This window comes from Salmo salar, chromosome ssa15 (assembly GCF_905237065.1).
Source record: "Salmo salar chromosome ssa15, Ssal_v3.1, whole genome shotgun sequence".
Classification (NCBI taxonomy): domain Eukaryota; kingdom Metazoa; phylum Chordata; class Actinopteri; order Salmoniformes; family Salmonidae; genus Salmo; species Salmo salar.
In genome coordinates this window covers 22339727-22359514 of record NC_059456.1, presented here as the reverse complement: position 1 = coordinate 22359514, position 19788 = coordinate 22339727, and the positions used below count along the sequence as shown (strand labels likewise).

The following is a 19788-nucleotide window of genomic DNA, read 5'->3' as shown; positions in this document are numbered from 1 at the left end:
ATATATATAAAAAATAATAATAGCATTGTCAACAGACCTCCGCATAACCGATCAGCTTTTTTTATGATAACACACACACTTTAGCTTGTTCTAATAACCACACCCTGAGGTTGTCAAGTTTATTACGTAAGCACACATGGTACATTAAAACAGACAAATGGTACTGATCTTCAGTCTATCTTAATAAGCAGTGTTCTATATGAGATGAATCATGATGCCTGTTCCAACGTTCTAGAACTTTACAGCTGTTCCAGTGTGTACAAGCTGATTCCATGGTTACATGATTCCATGGCTACTCTGCACCTACCTCATACTTTTCAGCCTGGGACCTAAATCTGTTTTGCCAACTCATATTGTCCAAATAAGAGTCGTCAAAACAGCACAAACAGATCTGGGATCAGGCTAGATCATTTCAGCTAATCTTATTAAGCACAGCTAGCTATCACAGTCTCAGGTGGTGTAATGGTTTATATGTGATACTATGAAGTGAATATTTCAGGGTCCAGCCCCAAAGAGTGTTGATATCCTTTCATACTAGCTATTCTACACTGTTAGTCATTCACTATTTCAAAGCAACACCTATCATATGGTTCTATGGTTCCCACTCAGCAATCTATTCTACAGTCAGTCTGTCACTCAATAGCCCTGTTTATACCTGGTTTTAACTTGCGTCCTTTGTCCTGATCTTGTCTACATTCTGATTGTGCCCACATTTTCAGACTGGTGTAGACAATCAAACTCATTGTGATCAGATCATCTTGCCCACCTCTGGAGGTAGTCAGACACACATTGTGTGGACAGAGACACCATTTAAATCTTCATTCTGCCCTTTAAAATCATTGACAGGGTGGCACAATTGACTGATTACATCAATATGTGTCTTACAATAAATAAATATTATTTTTGAAAGAATAGCTGTGAAATAATTTTCATAAAGGGACCAGTGCAGGCACAATGCAGACACATTGGATGGATAACAAGACATTTCTGGAAATGTGGGAAAAATCAGAATGTAGTCAAGATCAGGACCCATGTTAGCACCAGGTAGAAATGGGGCTTGAGATAGTACACAATACTATTTAAAAACAAAAAGAGGCCATGTTATACAAAACAAATCACTTTTCCCCCACTATAGTAAACTTCCCATGTGATTATACAGTACCTGTCAAAAGGTTGGACACCTACTCATTCCAGGGTTTTTCATTATTTTTACTATTTTCTACATTGTAGAATAATAGAAGACATCAAAACTATGAAATAACACATATGTAGTAACCAAAACAAAGTGTTAAATCAAAAATATATTTTACATTCTTCCTTCACCCTTTGCCTTGACAGCTTTGCACTCTCTTGGCATTCTCTCAACCAGCTTCACCTGGAATGCTTGATTTGTTGAACACTTTTTTGGTTACTACATGATTCCATAGGTGTAATTTCATAGTTTTGATGTCTTCACTATTATTCTACAATGTAGAAAATAGTAAAAAACAAAGAAAAACCCTTGAATGAGTAGGTGTGTCCAAACCTTTGACTGGTACTGTATATAAAATAAATACAGTCGATTAGGAATTAATGCTATTCTATTATCGTCTGTCCACGCTGTTCAAAAGTACATATACAACCACCCAGCGTCCAAGATTATTATACAGGTTGGTAGTTATTTAGGCTAATCATCTTAAAACGTGGAATGAGCTTCTTCTTTAAGCCAAGGAACCTATCTCTCCCTCTCGTCAAAGGATAAAGTGACGTCCCAAGGCTTTAGGATGGATGACATCACAACGAACAGCAAGAACTCCCTGGCCTGAGCCACAGAGAGACGGGAGTTCCAGTTCCACAGCATTAGGTGGAACCTGGGTCGTGTTCATTAGGACACACCGTAGCAAAAAAAAAAAAATTGACTTTCTTATTGGACAAGTACAGATAGTCCCTCCCTGTTTTGGAGCATTTTCTTCCATTTCGAGCCTAATGAACACAACCCTCGACTGTCTCTCTGATTGCGTCCCATATGGCGCCCTAGTCCATATATAGTGCCCTACTTTTGAATAGGGTGCCAATGTGTTCCCTCTCTCCTACTAGAGGTCCCCAGGTTTCTGGTGGCAGGTGTTGCAGACACGCACTGGGTGGTCCCAACCCCTAGAGGGCACCGCTCTACGTTCAGGGGAGCAGTCGTCACACACGCCCTGGCCGCAGGCCCTGCAGTGGTGGATGGAGAGACGCGGAGCAGAGAAGTCTCTCTGACACTCACAGCAGCAACGGATATCCTGGTCTGGAACCCAGTAGGCTGGACGAGCTGCGTCCTTCATCAGACCTAGAGAGGGAGAGGAGAGGACATGCAGACACACAGTTATACACAGACAGACACGCACACACACGCCACACTTTAGTTTTGGAGGACATGGCTATGTCAAAGTGACCCATCACAGTTTTCCCTCTTAAGCCTCTATTAAAGCTACAATATGTCATTTTTTGGGCGACCTGACCAAATTCACATAGAAACGAGAGTTATAGATCCGGCATTCTCATTGAAAGCAAGTCTAAGAAGCTGCAGATCTGTTCTATGTGCTCTATTTCTATGCTTCCCGGTATTAAGTTAAGTTTTTTTTGCGTCTTTTACTTTTGTAAACCAGCTGAAAATATAATATTTTTAGATGGTACAATGACTGCTTGTTTTGTCACATATACTAAACTCAGGCAAACCACTAGAATTTAAGCACCCAGGAAAAGGCGGAGTGATTTCTGCATATTGCACCTTTAAGCCTTATAGGTCTTATTGACCTTACAGTTAATTACGTACACCATCCTGTTCACGAAAATTATTTGCTCCTACAGACAGGGAGTCACGTGACCGCGGCCTGCTATACAGTGAGTCACGTGACCGCGCCCTGCTATACAGGGAGTCACGTGACCGCGGCCTGCTATACAGTGAGTCACGTGACCGCGCCCTGCTATACAGGGAGTCACGTGACCGCGGCCTGCTATACAGTGAGTCACGTGACCGCGCCCTGCTTTACAGTGAGTCACGTGACCTGCTATACAGGGAGTCACGTGACCGCTGCCTGCTATACAGGGAGTCACGTGACCAGTATTCAGAACACTTTTTCCACATTTTGTTATGTTACAGCCTTATTCTAAAATCGATCAAATTATTTTTTCCCCTCATCAATCTACCCACAATGACAAAGCAAAAACAGGTTTTTCAAATTTTTTTTTGTTGCAAATATCTTATTTACATAAGAATTCAGCCCCTTTGCTATGAGACTTGAAATTGTGCTCAGGTGCATCCTGTTTCAATCGATCATCCTTGAGATGTTTCTACAACTTGATTGGAGTCCACCTGTGGTAAATTCAATTGATTGGACATGATTTGGAAAGGCACCCACCTGTCTATATAAGGTCCGACAGTTGACAGTGCATGTCAGAGCAAAAACCAAGCCATGAGGTCGAAGGAATTGTCCATAAAGCTCAGAGACAGGATTGTGTCGAGGCACAGATCTGGGGAAGAGTACCAAAACATTTCTGCAGCATTGAAGGTCCCCAAGAACACAGTGGTCTCCATCAATCTTAAATGGAAGATGTTTGGAACCAGACTCTAACTAGAGCTGGCCACCTTTGCCAAACTGAGCGATCAGGGGAGAAGGGCCTTGGTCAGGGAGGTGATCAAGAAACCGATGGTCACTCTGACAGAGCTCCAGTGTCCTCTGTGGAGATGGGAGAACCTTCTCTGCAGATCCCACCAATCAGCCTTTATGCTAGAGTAGGCAGACGGAAGCCACTCCTCAGTAAAAGGCACATGACAACCCACTTGGAGTTTGCCAAAAGGCACCTAAAGACTCTCAGACCATGAGAAACTAGATTCTCTGGTCTGATGAAACTATGATTTAACTCTTTGGCCTGAATGCCAAGCGTCATGTCTGGAGGAAACCTGGAACCATCCCTATGGTGAAGCATGATGGTGGAAGCATCATGCTGTGGAGTTGTTTTTCAGTGGCAGGGAATGAGAGACTAGTCAGGATCAAGGGGAAGATGAACGGAGCAAAGTACAGAGAGATCCTTGATGAAAACCTTCTCCAGAGCACTCAGGACCTCAGACTGGGGCGATGGTTCACCTTCCAACAGGACTACGACCCTAAGCACACAGCCAAGGCAATGCTGGAGTGGCTTTGAAACAAGTCTCTGAATGTCCTTGAGTGGCCCAGCCAGAGCCCGGACTTGAACCCAATCGAACATCTCTGGAGAGACCTGAAAATAGCTGTGCAGCGACGCTCCCCATCCAACCTGACAGAGCTTGAGAGGATCTGCAGAGAAGAATGGGAGAAACTCCCCAAATACAGGTGTGCCAAGCTTGTAGCGTCATACCCAAGAAGAATCTAGGCTTTAATCGCTGCCAAAGGTGCTTCAACAAAGTACTGAGTAAAGGGTCTGAATACTTATGTAAATGTGATTTTTTTTTAAACCGGTTTTCCCTTTGTCATCATTTGGTATTGTGTGTAGAATGATGAGGGAAAAAAACTATTTAATCAATTTTAGAATAAGGCTGTAACGTAACAAAATGTTGAAAAAGTCAAGCGGTCTGAAAACTTTCCGAATGCACTGTATGTAGCAGTGACCACAGAGTAGTCTAGACTACAGTACTCACCCAGAGGGATGTATGTAGCAGTGACCACAGAGTAGTCTAGACTACAGTACTCACCCAGAGGGATGTATGTAGCAGTGACCACAGAGTAGTCTAGACTACAGTACTCACCCAGAGGGATGTATGTAGCGGTGACCACAGAGTAGTCTAGACTACAGTACTCACCCAGAGGGATGTATGTAGCAGTGACCACAGAGTAGTCTAGACTACAGTACTCACCCAGAGGGATGTATGTAGCGGTGACCACAGAGTAGTCTAGACTACAGTACTCACCCAGAGGGATGTATGTAGCAGTGACCACAGAGTAGTCTAGACTACAGTACTCACCCAGAGGGATGTATGTAGCAGTGACCACAGAGTAGTCTAGACTACAGTACTCACCCAGAGGGATGTATGTAGCAGTGACCACAGAGTAGTCTAGACTACAGTACTCACCCAGAGGGATGTATGTAGCAGTGACCACAGAGTAGTCTAGACCATAGTACTCACCCAGAGGGATGTATGTAGCAGTGACCACAGAGTAGTCTAGACTACAGTACTCACCCAGAGGGATGTATGTAGCAGTGACCACAGAGTAGTCTAGACTACAGTACTCACCCAGAGGGATGTATGTAGCAGTGACCACAGAGTAGTCTAGACAACAGTACTCACCCAGAGGGATGTATGTAGCGGTGACCACAGCTCCCAGTGTATTCTGAACAGCCTCTCCTACTCTCCTACTGAGTGTCCCTCCTTCCTCCTCCTCCAACGCTGCATCCAGCAGCTCTACAACACACACACACACACACACACACACACAGAAGGAAGGAAGGAGAAAAAAATATTATTCATAAGATATGTAAACCAGAAAATAAAAGTAGGGAAAAAAAAGTAAAAGGGAAAAACATTGAGGCAAGCAACACTGAAGCATGCATGAGAGCACCAGCTGTTCCAGAGGACTGTGTGATCACGCTCTCCGTAGCCGATGTAAGACCTTTAAACAGGTCAACATTCACAAGGCCGCGGGGCCAGATGGATTACCAGGACGTGTACTCCGAGCATGTGCTGACCAACTAGCAAGTGTCTCCACTGACATTTTAAACCTGTCCCTGACCGAGTCTGTAATACCAACATGTTACCTCGACTAACCGGTGCCTCCCGCATTGACTCTGTACCCCTGTATATAGCCTCGTTACTGTTATTATTTGACATTTATTGTTTACTTCAATTTATTTAGTAAATACTTTCTTAACACTTGTTTTTTCTTAAAACTGCATTGTTGGTTAAGGGTTTGTCAGTAAGCATTTCACTGTAAGGTCAACCTACACCTGTTGTATTCGGAGGATGTGACAAATACAATTTTATTTTATTTGATTATACGATTTACCACCTAATTTTGATGTTCATGTGAGATCCAGGTTTATCTAAGAGTATTCTTTAAAGATCTACTGGGACATCATAGGATAACAGTAGAGACATCATGTTTAATATACAACATGTCCATACCTTCTGAGATGCCCCGGTTCTGGAAGCAGGCATCACAGACCCGTACGGGTGCGAGCCCCCAGCCCCTCTCTGGAACAGGACGGTTCTTGGAGGAGCAGCTGTCACAGAAGCCCTCTCCACAGGCACGGCAGTGATGCTTAGTATCGTTGTCCTGGAACACCTCACTGCATTTAGAACATTTCTGTTACAGAGACACAGAGAGCACAGGAGAGAAATTATATCACAGGCTCAAAACACAAGCACACATAGGAGAAATGGACAGTCTTTACACAGTCATAAGAGCATTGGACAGTCTTTACACAGTCATAAGAGAAATGGACAGTCTTTACACAGTCATAGGAGAAATGGACAGTCTTTACACAGTCAAGAGAAATGGATTGTCTTTACACAGTCATAGGAGAAATGGACAGTCTTTACACAGTCATAGGAGAAATGGACAGTCTTTACACAGTCATAAGAGAAATGGACTGTCTTTACACAGTCATAGGAGAAATGGACAGTCTTTACACAGTCATAGGAGAAATGGACAGTCTTTACACAGTCATAAGAGAAATGGACAGTCTTTACACAGTCATAGGAGAAATGGACAGTCTTTACACAGTCATAAGAGAAATGGACTGTCTTTACACAGTAATAGGAGAAATGGACAGTCTTTACACAGTCATAGGAGAAATGGACAGTCTTTACACAGTCATAGGAGAAATGGACAGTCTTTACAGTCATAAACAATAATCCATGACAACATGAACATGTCTAAACATGTTCACTGCACAGCTAAGGCATAATAACTCAATTTAGGGAATCACTGACTAGGAATGGATCCACGCTGTGTCTATATCAGTATGTCCAGATGGCTGTGAGGACCACCACGTACCAGGATGAGGGAGTTGGGTTTCCAGTAGGCCGGAGCGATCTGGTCGGTGAGCCAGGAAGTGACAGCTTTGGCAGGTTTCACACTGAGCTCTGACACACTCTGGGAGATGTAGTTCACACCGTCCAACAGTCTCTGAGCTGCATTGTTGTTGTCCTTCAGAAAACCATCCGACTGGAGGGGAGAAGGAGTGAGGGAGAGAAGAGGGAGGGGGGAGAGAGAAGAGGGCAAGAGCGAGAGAGAAGGGGGAGAGAAGGGGGAGAGATAGAAGGGGAGGCGGGAGAGCGAAGAGGTCAAGAGCGAGAGAGAGAAGGGGGAGAGGGAGGGATAGAAGGGGGAGAGGGAGGGAGAGAGGGAGGAGGGGAAAGGAGGATGAGAGAAGAGAGAGGAGAGGAAGAGGGAGGAGAGAGTGAGGGAAGGAGAGAGAGGGAGAGAAGAAGAGGGAAAAAGAGCGAGGGGGGATGGAGGTGAGAGACATTGTTAATGGCAGGGTGAAGGGTGACTCTCTGGGTAGATTTACATATTGCTCTGCACTAGGAAACAGTGCAGTCCACTATGACATTACAGATATGGAGCAAGAAACAAATCAATGCCTTTATGGTCATGCCCTCTCGCCCTTATACAAGTGGACCAGAACCTAAACTCTACCCCGTCTCGCCCTCATACAAGTGGACCAGAACCTAAACTCTACCCCGTCTCGCCTTCATACAAGTGGACCAGAACCTAAATTCTACCCCGTCTCGCCTTCATACAAGTGGACCAGAACCTAAACTCTACCCCGTCCTGCCCTCATACAAGTGGACCAGAACCTAAACTCTACCCCGTCCTGCCCTCATACAAGTGGACCAGAACCTAAACTCTACCCCGTCCTGCCCTCATACAAGTGGACCAGAACCTAAACTCTACCCCGTCCTGCCCTCATACAAGTGGACCAGAACCTAAACTCTACCCCGTCCTGCCCTCATACAAGGACCAGAACCTAAACTCTACCCCGTCTCGCTTTCATACAAGTGGACCAGAACCTAAACTCTACCCCATCTCACCCTCATACAAGTGGTAAAAAAGTAGCATTTGGGAATAAAAGGCAACATTAAATAGCACGGAAATTGAAAACTTGATTTACAGTTATTTTTTTACCAAATTTAAAAGACGACAAAAATTGCATTAATTTAGACAGCAATTCCTGTATTGATAAATTCATCAAACTGGTTAAAACATGTAATCTGAAAAAGAAAACACTTCCAAAGAAAAAATGGTTTGACAAAGTATGTTCAACTGCAAGACCCTGTAAATCAGCAGACAGGTCTCATATACCAACACCATACACTCTAAGACCCTGTAAATCAGTAGACAGGTCTCATATACCAATACCATACACTCTAAGACCCTGTAAATCAGTAGACAGGTCTCATATACCAACACCATACACTCTAACACCCTGTAAATCAGTAGACAGGTCTCATATACCAACACCATACACTCTAAGACCCTGTAAATCAGTAGACAGGTCTCATATACCAACACCATACACTCTAAGACCCTGTAAATCAGTAGACAGGTCTCATATACCAACACCATACACTCTAAGACCCTGTAAATCAGTAGACAGGTCTCATATACCAACAGACCCTAAGCCAATATAAGAAGTTATTATGAAGGAAGAAATCCCTCTATATGACCTATGAGCTTGACAAAATAGAGGAAATCAATACAAATTCATTTTAGGAAATTAGATACTACTGTCAAAATGAAAAGAATATCTGGAAAGACAAAGAACAACTCCACCTAAACATCAGAAATATAATCATTAAAATAATTACACTAAACAAAAATATAAAATGCAACATGCAACAATTTCTATGATTTTACTGAGTTACAGTTCATGTAATGAAATCAGTCAATTGAAATAAATTGATTAGGCCCTAATCTATGGATTTCACATGACTGGCAATACAGACATGTATCTGTTGGTCACAGATACCGTTAAAAAAAAAGGTAGGGGTGTGGATCAGAAAACCAGTCAGTATCTGGTGTGACCACCATTTGCCTCATGCAGAGTGACACAACTCCTCCGAGTTGATCAGGCTGTTGAATGTGGCCTGTGGAATGTTGTCCCACTGCTCTTCAATGGCTGTGCGAAGTTGCTGGATATTTGGCGGGAACTGGAACACGCTGTTGTACAGGTCGATCCAGAGCATCCCAAACATGCTCAATGGGTGACATGTCTGGTGAGTCTGCAGGTCAGACATTGCAGATATTTTCAGCTTCCAGGTATTGTGTATAGATCCTTGCGACATGGGGCCGTGCATTATCATGCTGAAACATGAGGTGATGGAGAAGGATGAATGGCACACCAATGGACCTCAGGATCTCGTCACAGTATCTCTAAATCGCCATCGATAAAATGCAAAATGTGTTCATTGTCCGTAGCTTATGCCTGCCCGTACCATAACCCCAACGTCACCATGAGGCACTCTGTTCACAACGTTGACGTCAGCAAACCGCTCGCCCACACGACACCATACACGCCGTCTGCCATGTGCCCGGTACAGTAGAAACCAGGATTCCTCCATGAAGAGCACTCTTCTCCAGTGTGCCAGTGGCCATCGAAGGTGAGCATTTGCTCACTAAAGTTGGTTACGATGCTGAACTGCAGTCAGGTCAAGACCCTGGTGTGGACGACAAGCACACAGATGAGCTTCCCTGAGACGGTTTCTGACAGTTTGTGCAGAAATTCTTCGGTTGTGCAAAACCCACAGTTTCATCAGCTGTCCAAGTGGCTGGTCTCAGACAATCCTGCAGGGGAAGAAGCCGGATGTGGAGGTCCTGGGCTGGTGTGGTTACACGTGGTCTGTGGTTGTGATGCCGGTGGGACGTACTGCCAAATTCTCTAAAACAAAGTTTGTGGCGGCTTATGGTAGAGAAATTAATATTCAATTTTCTGGCAACAGCTCTGGTAGACATTCCTGCAGTCAGCATGCCAATTGCACGATCCCTCAAAACTTGAGACATCTGTGGCATTGTGTTGTGTGACAAAACTGCACATTTTAGAGTGGCCTTTTTATTGTCCCCAGCACAAGGTGCACCTGTGTAATGGCCATGCTGTTTAATCAGCTTCTTGTTATGTCACACCAACAAATTTGTGCACAAAATTTTAGAGAAATACGCTTTTTTGTACATATGGAACATTTCTGGGATCTTTTATTTCAGCTCATGAAAAATGGAACCAAAACTTTATGTTGCGTTTATATTGTTTGTTTAGTGTAGAAAGACCCACAAATGAGAATTTAAACTATTTGACACTGTCATAATTCCAATTCTTCTATATGGCATCAACATTTGTGGGATAAAAAAAAAATCTATGGAATCCAGAATATTATCGTCACAAGGCTTTCTTATACAAACACCCCAAACCAGAGAGACTCTTTACAGCAACTGGCCTAAAAACACCAGCGAGAGAGCAAGACTAGTAGTAGGAGTGACGGGGAGGTCAGTCAGTATGTATGGCTTCTTGTGGTACATTCTAATCAATTTACTAAAACAAATGCATCATTTCAGCCAAACTGAAACAACCAGAGACTCCTCTGGAATGTGTGGGACTTCCTCTAAAGAAGAGAACTGCGTAGAGCTTCTACAACAGGGCTAGAATGAAGTGAGAACAAGGGCCCATCGCCTGTCAGAGTAGGAGAGCTGATGAAGGATCGGTTTTACCTGTTAGATGCAATGATTAAGATGACATGGACCTGCCCATAGAACAGCACTCTTACTCTGAGATTCTGCATGAATACGGGCCAAGGCATAAGTAAGGGAGCCCTCTGTTGTTCTTACCCCAGGCCAGATGTGTTGTATTTCAGTCCTGACCACTGTGTCCACTGGGTCCTGGTTCCCGTACCAGTACTGCCTGCTTCTGTAGATCACTCCACAGTTGGGACACTCTATCACATACCTGTAAACAACAACAACACTACTTCAGTTCAGCCAACACACTCTCTCTATACTATCAGAGATCAGATGTGATCAGCTAAAACATGGAGAGTCAGAAAAGTAGAAGGACTTTCCATTAGAGGTAGTGATTTACGATGATATCACAAACAGAGGATTCTATTGTTTGAGGATACAGGATATTATAACGAGGAGGTCTACGTGTCCAGGACTCACCCAGACCAGGCGTACGTGGCCAGACCAAACCAGGGAGAGTCAGAGGAGGCTGTCGTCTTGGGAATCACAATCACCTCCTTCCCTCCCTCATAGCACGCCTGAGGATCAGAGAGCACATACTCAGACAGAGCCGTGTGTGTGTGTGTGTGTGTGTGTGTGTGTGTGTGTGTGTGTGTGTGTGTGTGTGAGAGAGACTGTCTGTCTGTGTTCCTACTTTACAGGTGTAGATGCGGTTGTCGTATTGAGCAGAGTAGCGACAGCGGTGTGTAGCCTCGTGGTCCACTTCCTCCTTCAGATGGTTCATACTGTTCATACAGCCAGACCTGACAGGAAGAGGTTTATCACAGTGTTTAATTACTATGTTATTACTGTACTGTTCATACAGCCAGACCTGACAGGAAGAGGTTTATCACAGTGTTTAATTACTATGTTATTACTGTTCATACAGCCAGACCTGACAGGAAGAGGTTTATCACAGTGTTTAATTACTATGTTATTACTGTTCATACAGCCAGACCTGACAGGAAGAGGTTTATCACAGTGTTTAATTACTATGTTATTACTGTTCATACAGCCAGACCTGACAGGAAGAGGTTTATCACAGTGTTTAATTACTATGTTATTACTGTACTGTTCATACAGCCAGACCTGACAGGAAGAGGTTTATCACAGTGTTTAATTACTATGTTATTACTGTACTGTTCATACAGCCAGACCTGACAGGAAGAGGTTTATCACAGTGTTTAATTACTATGTTATACTGTACTGTTCATACAGCCAGACCTGACAGGAAGAGGTTTATCACAGTGTTTAATTACTATGTTATTACTGTTCATACAGCCAGACCTGACAGGAAGAGGTTTATCACAGTGTTTAATTACTATGTTATTACTGTTCATACAGCCAGAACTGACAGGAAGAGGTTTATCACAGTGTTTAATTACTATGTTATTACTGTACTGTTCATACAGCCAGACCTGACAGGAAGAGGTTTATCACAGTGTTTAATTACTATGTTATTACTGTACTGTTCATACAGCCAGACCTGACAGGAAGAGGTTTATCACAGTGTTTAATTACTATGTTATTGTACTGTTCATACAGCCAGAACTGACAGGAAGAGGTTTATCACAGTGTTTAATTACTATGTTATTAATGTACTGTTCATACAGCCAGACCTGACAGGAAGAGGTTTATCACAGTGTTTAATTACTATGTTATTACTGTACTGTTCATACAGTCAGAACTGACAGGAAGAGGTTTATCACAGTGTTTAATTACTATGTTATTACTGTTCATACAGCCAGAACTGACAGGAAGAGGTTTATCACAGTGTTTAATTACTATGTTATTACTGTTCATACAGCCAGACCTGACAGGAAGAGGTTTATCACAGTGTTTAATTACTATGTTATTACTGTTCATACAGCCAGAACTGACAGGAAGAGGTTTATCACAGTGTTTAATTACTATGTTATTACTGTTCATACAGCCAGACCTGACAGGAAGAGGTTTATCACAGTGTTTAATTACTATGTTATTACTGTACTGTTCATACAGCCAGAACTGACAGGAAGAGGTTTATCACAGTGTTTAATTACTATGTTATTAATGTACTGTTCATACAGCCAGAACTGACAGGAAGAGGTTTATCACAGTGTTTAATTACTATGTTATTACTGTTCATACAGCCAGACCTGACAGGAAGAGGTTTATCACAGTGTTTAATTACTATGTTATTACTGTTCATACAGCCAGACCTGACAGGAAGAGGTTTATCACAGTGTTTAATTACTATGTTATTAATGTACTGTTCATACAGCCAGACCTGACAGGAAGAGGTTTATCACAGTGTTTAATTACTATGTTATTGTACTGTTCATACAGTCAGAACTGACAGGAAGAGGTTTATCACAGTGTTTAATTACTATGTTATATGTACTGTTCATACAGCCAGAACTGACAGGAAGAGGTTTATCACAGTGTTTAATTACTATGTTATTAATGTACTGTTCATACAGCCAGACCTGACAGGAAGAGGTTTATCACAGTGTTTAATTACTATGTTATTACTGTTCATACAGCCAGAACTGACAGGAAGAGGTTTATCACAGTGTTTAATTACTATGTTATTACTGTACTGTTCATACAGCCAGACCTGACAGGAAGAGGTTTATCACAGTGTTTAATTACTATGTTATTAATGTACTGTTCATACAGTCAGACCTGACAGGACATGGATGATGTTAGTAGGACTGAAGACATCAGTAGACAACTGGTGGTTTTATTGTCCTGTTAGAGTTAATACTATTACAATTATAGACTGATCATTTCTTTGTCAGTGGGCAAACGTACAAAATCAGCAGTGGATCAAATACTTTTTTCCCCTCACTGTAACTGAACACTGAGACAGAGAGAGATAACTTCCTACAGCTGAGGGATAACTGAACACAGACAGAGAGAGATAACTTCCTACAGCTGAGGGATAACTGAACACAGACAGAGAGACTCCTTCCTACAGCTGAGGGATAACTGAACACAGACAGAGAGAGATAACTTCCTACAGCTGAGGGATAACTGAACACAGACAGAGAGAGATAACTTCCTACAGCTGAGGGATAACTGAACACAGACAGAGAGACTCCTTCCTACAGCTGAGGGATAACTGAACACAGACAGAGAGACTCCTTCCTACAGCTGAGGGATAACTGAACACAGACAGAGAGATAACTTCCTACAGCTGAGGGATAACTGAACACAGACAGAGAGATAACTTCCTACAGCTGAGGGATAACTGAACACAGACAGAGAGACTCCTTCCTACAGCTGAGGGATAACTGAACACAGAGAGAGAGAGAGAGATAACTTCCTACAGCTGAGGGATAACTGAACACAGACAGAGAGATAACTTCCTACAGCTGAGGGATAACTGAACACAGAGAGAGAGAGAGAGACGGCTTCCTACAGCTCAGGGATAACTGAACACTGAGACAGAGACAGAGAGAGATAACTTCCTACAGCTGAGGGATAACTGAACACAGAGAGAGAGAGACAGCTTCCTACAGCTCAGGGATAACTGAACACTGAGACAGAGACAGAGAGAGATAACTTCATACAGCTGAGAGATAACTGAACACAGACAGAGAGACTCCTTCCTACAGCTGAGGGATAACTGAACACAGACAGAGAGAGATAACTTCCTACAGCTTAGGGATAACTGAACACTGACAGAGAGAGATAACTTCCTACAGCTGAGGGATAACTGAACACAGACAGAGAGAGATAACTTCCTACAGCTGAGGGATAACTGAACACTGTCAGAGAGAGATAGCTTCCTACAGCTGAGAGATAACTGAACACAGACAGAGAGAGATAACTGAACACAGACAGAGAGACTCACCCACAGCTGAGACAGATACTGGAACAGGTGAAGTACTCATCAGGGAAGAAAGAGTTACTGGCCAGGTGCTCTTCTGGGATATCCCCACTGAAACGCTCACTCAGAGCCTATGGATAGATAGAGGGAGAGAGAGAGCGGGGGAGAGTGCGCTTTATTTGCAAAATGCACACACACACACACACACACACACACACACACACACACACACACACACACACACACACACACACACACACACACCTGCAGGGCTCTGTATATGACGTTTGCAGAACGTGGTGAGCGGGTAGTGTTGTTATCTAACTGTTGCTCCAGGCTCCGCAGCAGACCACTGAAGTCTGTCGGGGGGTTGTAGGTTCGAGTCCCACGGTACTGGATGGAGCTGAAGGCCTCGGGGAAAAGACCCAGCTTCCTGAAACGCTCCTGGAGCAGACGCTCTGCAGACTCTGATGGGTTGTCTGGAGAGAGACGGAGAGATATAGAGGAGGGAGAGAAGGGTGGAGGAGAGAGAGAGATATATATAGAGGAGAGGGAGAGAGAGGGGTGGAGGAGAGAGAGAGATATATATAGAGGAGAGGGAGAGGGGGAGAGAGAGGAGGGAGAGAGATATAGAGGAGAGGGAGAGAGGGGGAGAGAGAGAGATATAGAGGAGAGGGAGAGAGAGAGGGGTGGAGGAGAGAGATATATATAGAGGAGAGGGAGAGGGGGAGAGAGAGGAGGGGGAGAGAGAGAGATATTAAGAGAGAGGGGGTGGAGGAGAGAGGGGTGGAGGAGAGAGAGAGAGAGGGGTGGAGGAGAGAGAGAGAGCGAGAGGGGGGAGGAGAGAGAGAGAGGGGGAGGAGGAGAGAGAGAGGGGGAGGAGAGAGAGAGGGGTGGAGGAGAGAGAGGGGGGGGAGGAGAGAGAGAGGGGGGGAGGAGGAGAGAGAGAGGGGTGGAGGAGAGAGAGAGCGAGAGGGGTGGAGGAGAGAGAGAGAGGGGTGGAGGAGAGAGAGAGGGGTGGAAGAGAGAGAGAGGGGTGGAGGAGAGAGAGAGAGGGGTGGAGGAGAGAGAGAGAGGGGTGGAGGAGAGCGAGAGAGAGGGGTGGAGGAGAGAGAGAGAGAGAGAGAGAGAGAGAGAGAGAGAGAGAACATTTCTTACAGGGGATACATTTCAAGCTGAAATAAAATATACCAGAAATGTTCCATACGAACAAAAAGCTTATTTCTCAGATTTTGTGCACAAATGTGTTTATATCCCTGTTAGTAAGGATTTCTCCTTTGCCAAGATAATCCATCAACCTAACACTTGGCATATCAAGAAGCTGATTAAACAGCATAATCATTATACAGGTGCACCTTGTGCTGGGGACAATAAAACATCCAACCGGCCTCACAATTGCAGACCACGTGTATGGCATTGTGTTGTTGAGCGGTTTGCTGATGTCAACGTTGTGAACAGAGTGCCCCATGGTGGCGGTGGGGTTATGGTACGGGCAGGCATAAGCTACGGACAACGGACAACAACTGTATTTTAGCGATGGCGATTAGAGATACTGTGACGAGATCCTGAGGTCCATTGTCGTGCCATTCATCCTTCTCCATCACCTCATGTTTCAGCATCATAATGCACGGCCCCACGTCGATCTATACACAATTCCTGGAAGCTGAAAATGTCCCAGTTTTTCCATGGCCTGCATACTCACCAAACAGGTCACCCATTGAGCATGTGTGGGATGCTCTGGATCGACATGTACAATGCTCTGGATCGACGTGTTCCAGCTCCCGCCAATATCCAGCAACTTCTCACAGCAATCGAAGAGCAGTGGGTCAACATTCCACAGGACACAATCAACAGCCTGATCAACTCTATGTGAAGGAGATGTGTCGCGCTGCATGAGGAAAATGGTGGTCACACCAGATACTGACTGGTTTTCTGATCCACGCCACTACCTTTTCTTTAAGGTGACCAACAGATTAGGGCACAATTAATGTATTTGAATTGACTGATTTAATTACATGAACTGTAACTCAGTAAAATCATTGAAATTGTTGCATTTATATTTTTGTTCAGTATAAAAGGCCAGTGCCAGAGAACCGGATATCTTTAAAGCCTGACATGTATTTACATGCAAGGCCACGTAGTGCATTAAAATCAATAAAAACATTTTTAAATCAATTGTAAAATTAACAGGTAACTAAATGCAGGGATACCTACACCTGATCACAGCATTTTGTATATCTACAGATGGCTCTTGTCCATTCTAACTTTACCTGATAACTGATATAGCCTGGTCCCAGATCTGTTTGTGCTCTGGACAACTCCATTATCGTCATTGGCATGGAAATGATTGTGCTATCGTGCCAACTCATTGTCAAACAGCCTGGCACACAGGCTAAATGCCAACCAGAACCACCTACCTGATCCCAGTTAGTTTGGTGTGGATGGTCCCAATGTAAGTGGGTGAACGTTCTTATAGGTTATACTGAACTGTTTCCACAAGAGCTAAGTGTTAGGTTTTCATCCACTAGTACCCTAACAGCTTGATATGCCTGGCAATGCCAACCCTGTACCTGAGCCCAGTAGCTTGGTGTGAACGGTCTCATGGAAGATAATAACAGCTGGTCCCAGAGTGGACAGAGGGACGTCCAGGCCACAGCGGGCCGTAGTGGCCTTCAGCTCCCTGGTGAAGTGCTTCAGATAGGCGTCCGACGCGTCGCCTAGGAACTTGAACAGGTCGTCGTGGAGACGGTCGGCGTGGGTACGGTAGATGATGAGGTCGGAGACGGCTAGGACTTTGAGGAGCAGCCGGGTGCGCTGGCCCTGATTGGATCCTGGGTGGCCAATAGAGAGGAAGAGTTAGTAGATGCCTCCTGACTGGTTACTGCTCCCACCGTTATCTTTATTTGATATGATAGCAGCTCTTTGATTAAATCGGCTATTGTATCAATTGCGTGAATAAAAATGTCATAGCAGCTGACCTTTAGCAAGATTCCTGTCATTTCCCCTCTCTCCTCCTCACCTGCCCCCAGCAGTCCCTCTGTGTCGATCACCACCACCCTGTGAATGGGGTCCATGGCAGCCCAGACCCCCACGGTGCATGACTCCTGAGTGGGGGACGTCTGGAACACTTCTCGCCCCTGGAAGAAAGTGTGATTCAGGGTGTGGGACTTCCCCTCCCCTGTGTTCCCGAAGATAGACACGACCTTGAGGAGTTCCTCTGGCCTACAGTCCAGCCGGCTCACAAAGTCTTCCTCGTCCTTCAACTACAGGGGAAAGACAACAGAGACTGAGGTGAGCTAGTTTAATCACCAACCGAGGTAATAGAGCACAGCGTACCAAATGGTGCACTCTTTCTGATTTAGTGACCTACTTTTGACCAGTAGTCACATTGTCAAAAGTAGTGCACTACCATAGGTCTCTGGTCAAAAAGTATTGCACTTTATAGGCAATATGGTGCTATTTGGGATGCAGTCTAGGTATTGTTAACCTGTATTTGCTTAGACTGCCTACAGTCCGGGTTGAAGGACCAATATTTTTGATTTCTCCTTGGCCTTCCGTACAGGAAGCCTGTCCATTGTAGACTGGCTCATACAGACTGGCTTTCAGATCTAAAAAGCTCCCTAGGGGTTAGTGGCTACAGATAAGTGGTGTCTATAGGTGTTGTTTCAAGACTTGGATCATAATATGTCTACATCCCAAATGAAACACTCATCTATAGTGGGTCCTGGTCAAAAGTAGTGCCCTATATAGGGAATAGGAAGCCATTTGATATGTACCCCAGGTCATAAGGATATTACTCACCTGCATCTCCTCCTTCGCATCCACCAATAAGAAGCTGCACACCTTCTCCAGTTTTGCCTTGAGGGCCTCCATCTCCCCTCCATCCCCAGCCTCCAGGCTACTATCCTGGACTTGACCCGGAGGAGGGTAGGGAGTCACGGGGTGCTTCCTCTTGTTTACCCCGCTATGGGTCCGCTTCTGGCAATCCAGACACAGGTTGATCTTACAGCCCTGGCAGCGCACCACCGCCCTCAGCCTGCCCCCGTTCACCCCACAACCGCTGCTGTCGCCCTTACAAGAGTCACAGAATGGAACGTGTCCCGGGGCGATGCGGACACGGTCGTGGTTCCTCATGCGTTCCTGACGATGGAGCTCCAGCTCGCAGCGGACGCACTGCAGGCTGCCGCACTCGTCGCATTCGAAGGCGGCCTCGTCTGAGCCACCGCAGGCGTAGCTCTCCTGACACACCAGGATGGTGTTCATCCCCTTATCTACCGACGGACCTTGACCACTCATAATGATCACTTCAGTATGCTACTGCTAACAAGTGCCCGATGAGTCTAAAACTGCACTGCGAAACCAAACTGCTGGGAAATATGTTTATATTCTATAGTGTTAAAATGTATTCTTCTCTAGCGCATTGTGTGTTTTTTTCTTCTTCTGGTAGTGGTGTCTCTTCTATACTCCCCAAAACACTTAGCAGATGGGCATTTAATATGAACTGTGATAGGTCACTTTGACATAGCCATATGTCATCAAAGTACTCTACAGAGGTGCCTGTCTGTCAGCAAAACAATCACGACAACGACTTCCTACATACATGTCCAGACATGCAGCTAGCTTACAAACCCCATGTGCAAGTCATCGTTAGCTGTCAATCAGTAATAACATAGTAGTTATCGTGCTACTGCTAGTTAGCCTACTGTACGGTTAGCGGTTGTGGTTCGCTAAGCCAATTTGACAGCAGAAATAGGCAATGGTGACTGTGTAAAAACCTCACCAAATCCGCTTATAACAAAAGATGACACTTGCGTATTTTTCAGTTACTCTACATCAACTCAAATGACCAATTTCTCAAGCACCAAACCATCAACAAAATCCTTCGTCGAACCAAACAGACGGACCTCGTCGCCAAGAACCGCCAGCTAGATTGTTTTCCCGGCGGACGACGGCTGTTTCGTAACCTAAACCGTTGCTTCTACACAGAAATACGCAATAATATTTTAATAGACAACAAAGCATACAGTGCAACTTAATTCAGCACAAACACGCCGTTATTATGTATAGCTTGTTAAGATAATTTCGCTGTCCGACAGCTAGATTTCATTAGATGTTGTTCCCAGTTTCATCAGCTGATCGGCTTGTTTTGATCCAGAGGTTAAAAGTTACACCGCGCATAGCATTCTGGGAAATGTAGTAATGCTAGTCGAGTTGTTGCTTTGAATCGCTTTAATTTATCAATAAATATGACTACATTCCCCACTA

General features: G+C 44.4%; 1 protein-coding gene across 1 annotated transcript; it reads right to left on the bottom strand.

Annotated features, from left to right (window-relative positions):
- Positions 1 to 85: 85 nt before the first annotated feature.
- Positions 86 to 19774, bottom strand: LOC106571063 (zinc finger FYVE domain-containing protein 1). The gene is made up of 12 exons (XM_045695549.1): positions 18325 to 19774; positions 17543 to 17786; positions 17094 to 17354; positions 14788 to 15002; positions 14548 to 14654; positions 11362 to 11470; positions 11148 to 11245; positions 10818 to 10935; positions 6993 to 7163; positions 6119 to 6299; positions 5285 to 5398; positions 86 to 2308 (listed from the first exon to the last, which is right to left on the bottom strand). The coding sequence occupies exons 1-12, from the start codon at positions 18817 to 18819 to the stop codon at positions 2073 to 2075; spliced, it is 2349 nt and encodes a 782-aa protein (XP_045551505.1). The 5' UTR covers positions 18820 to 19774; the 3' UTR covers positions 86 to 2072.
- Positions 19775 to 19788: the final 14 nt, after the last annotated feature.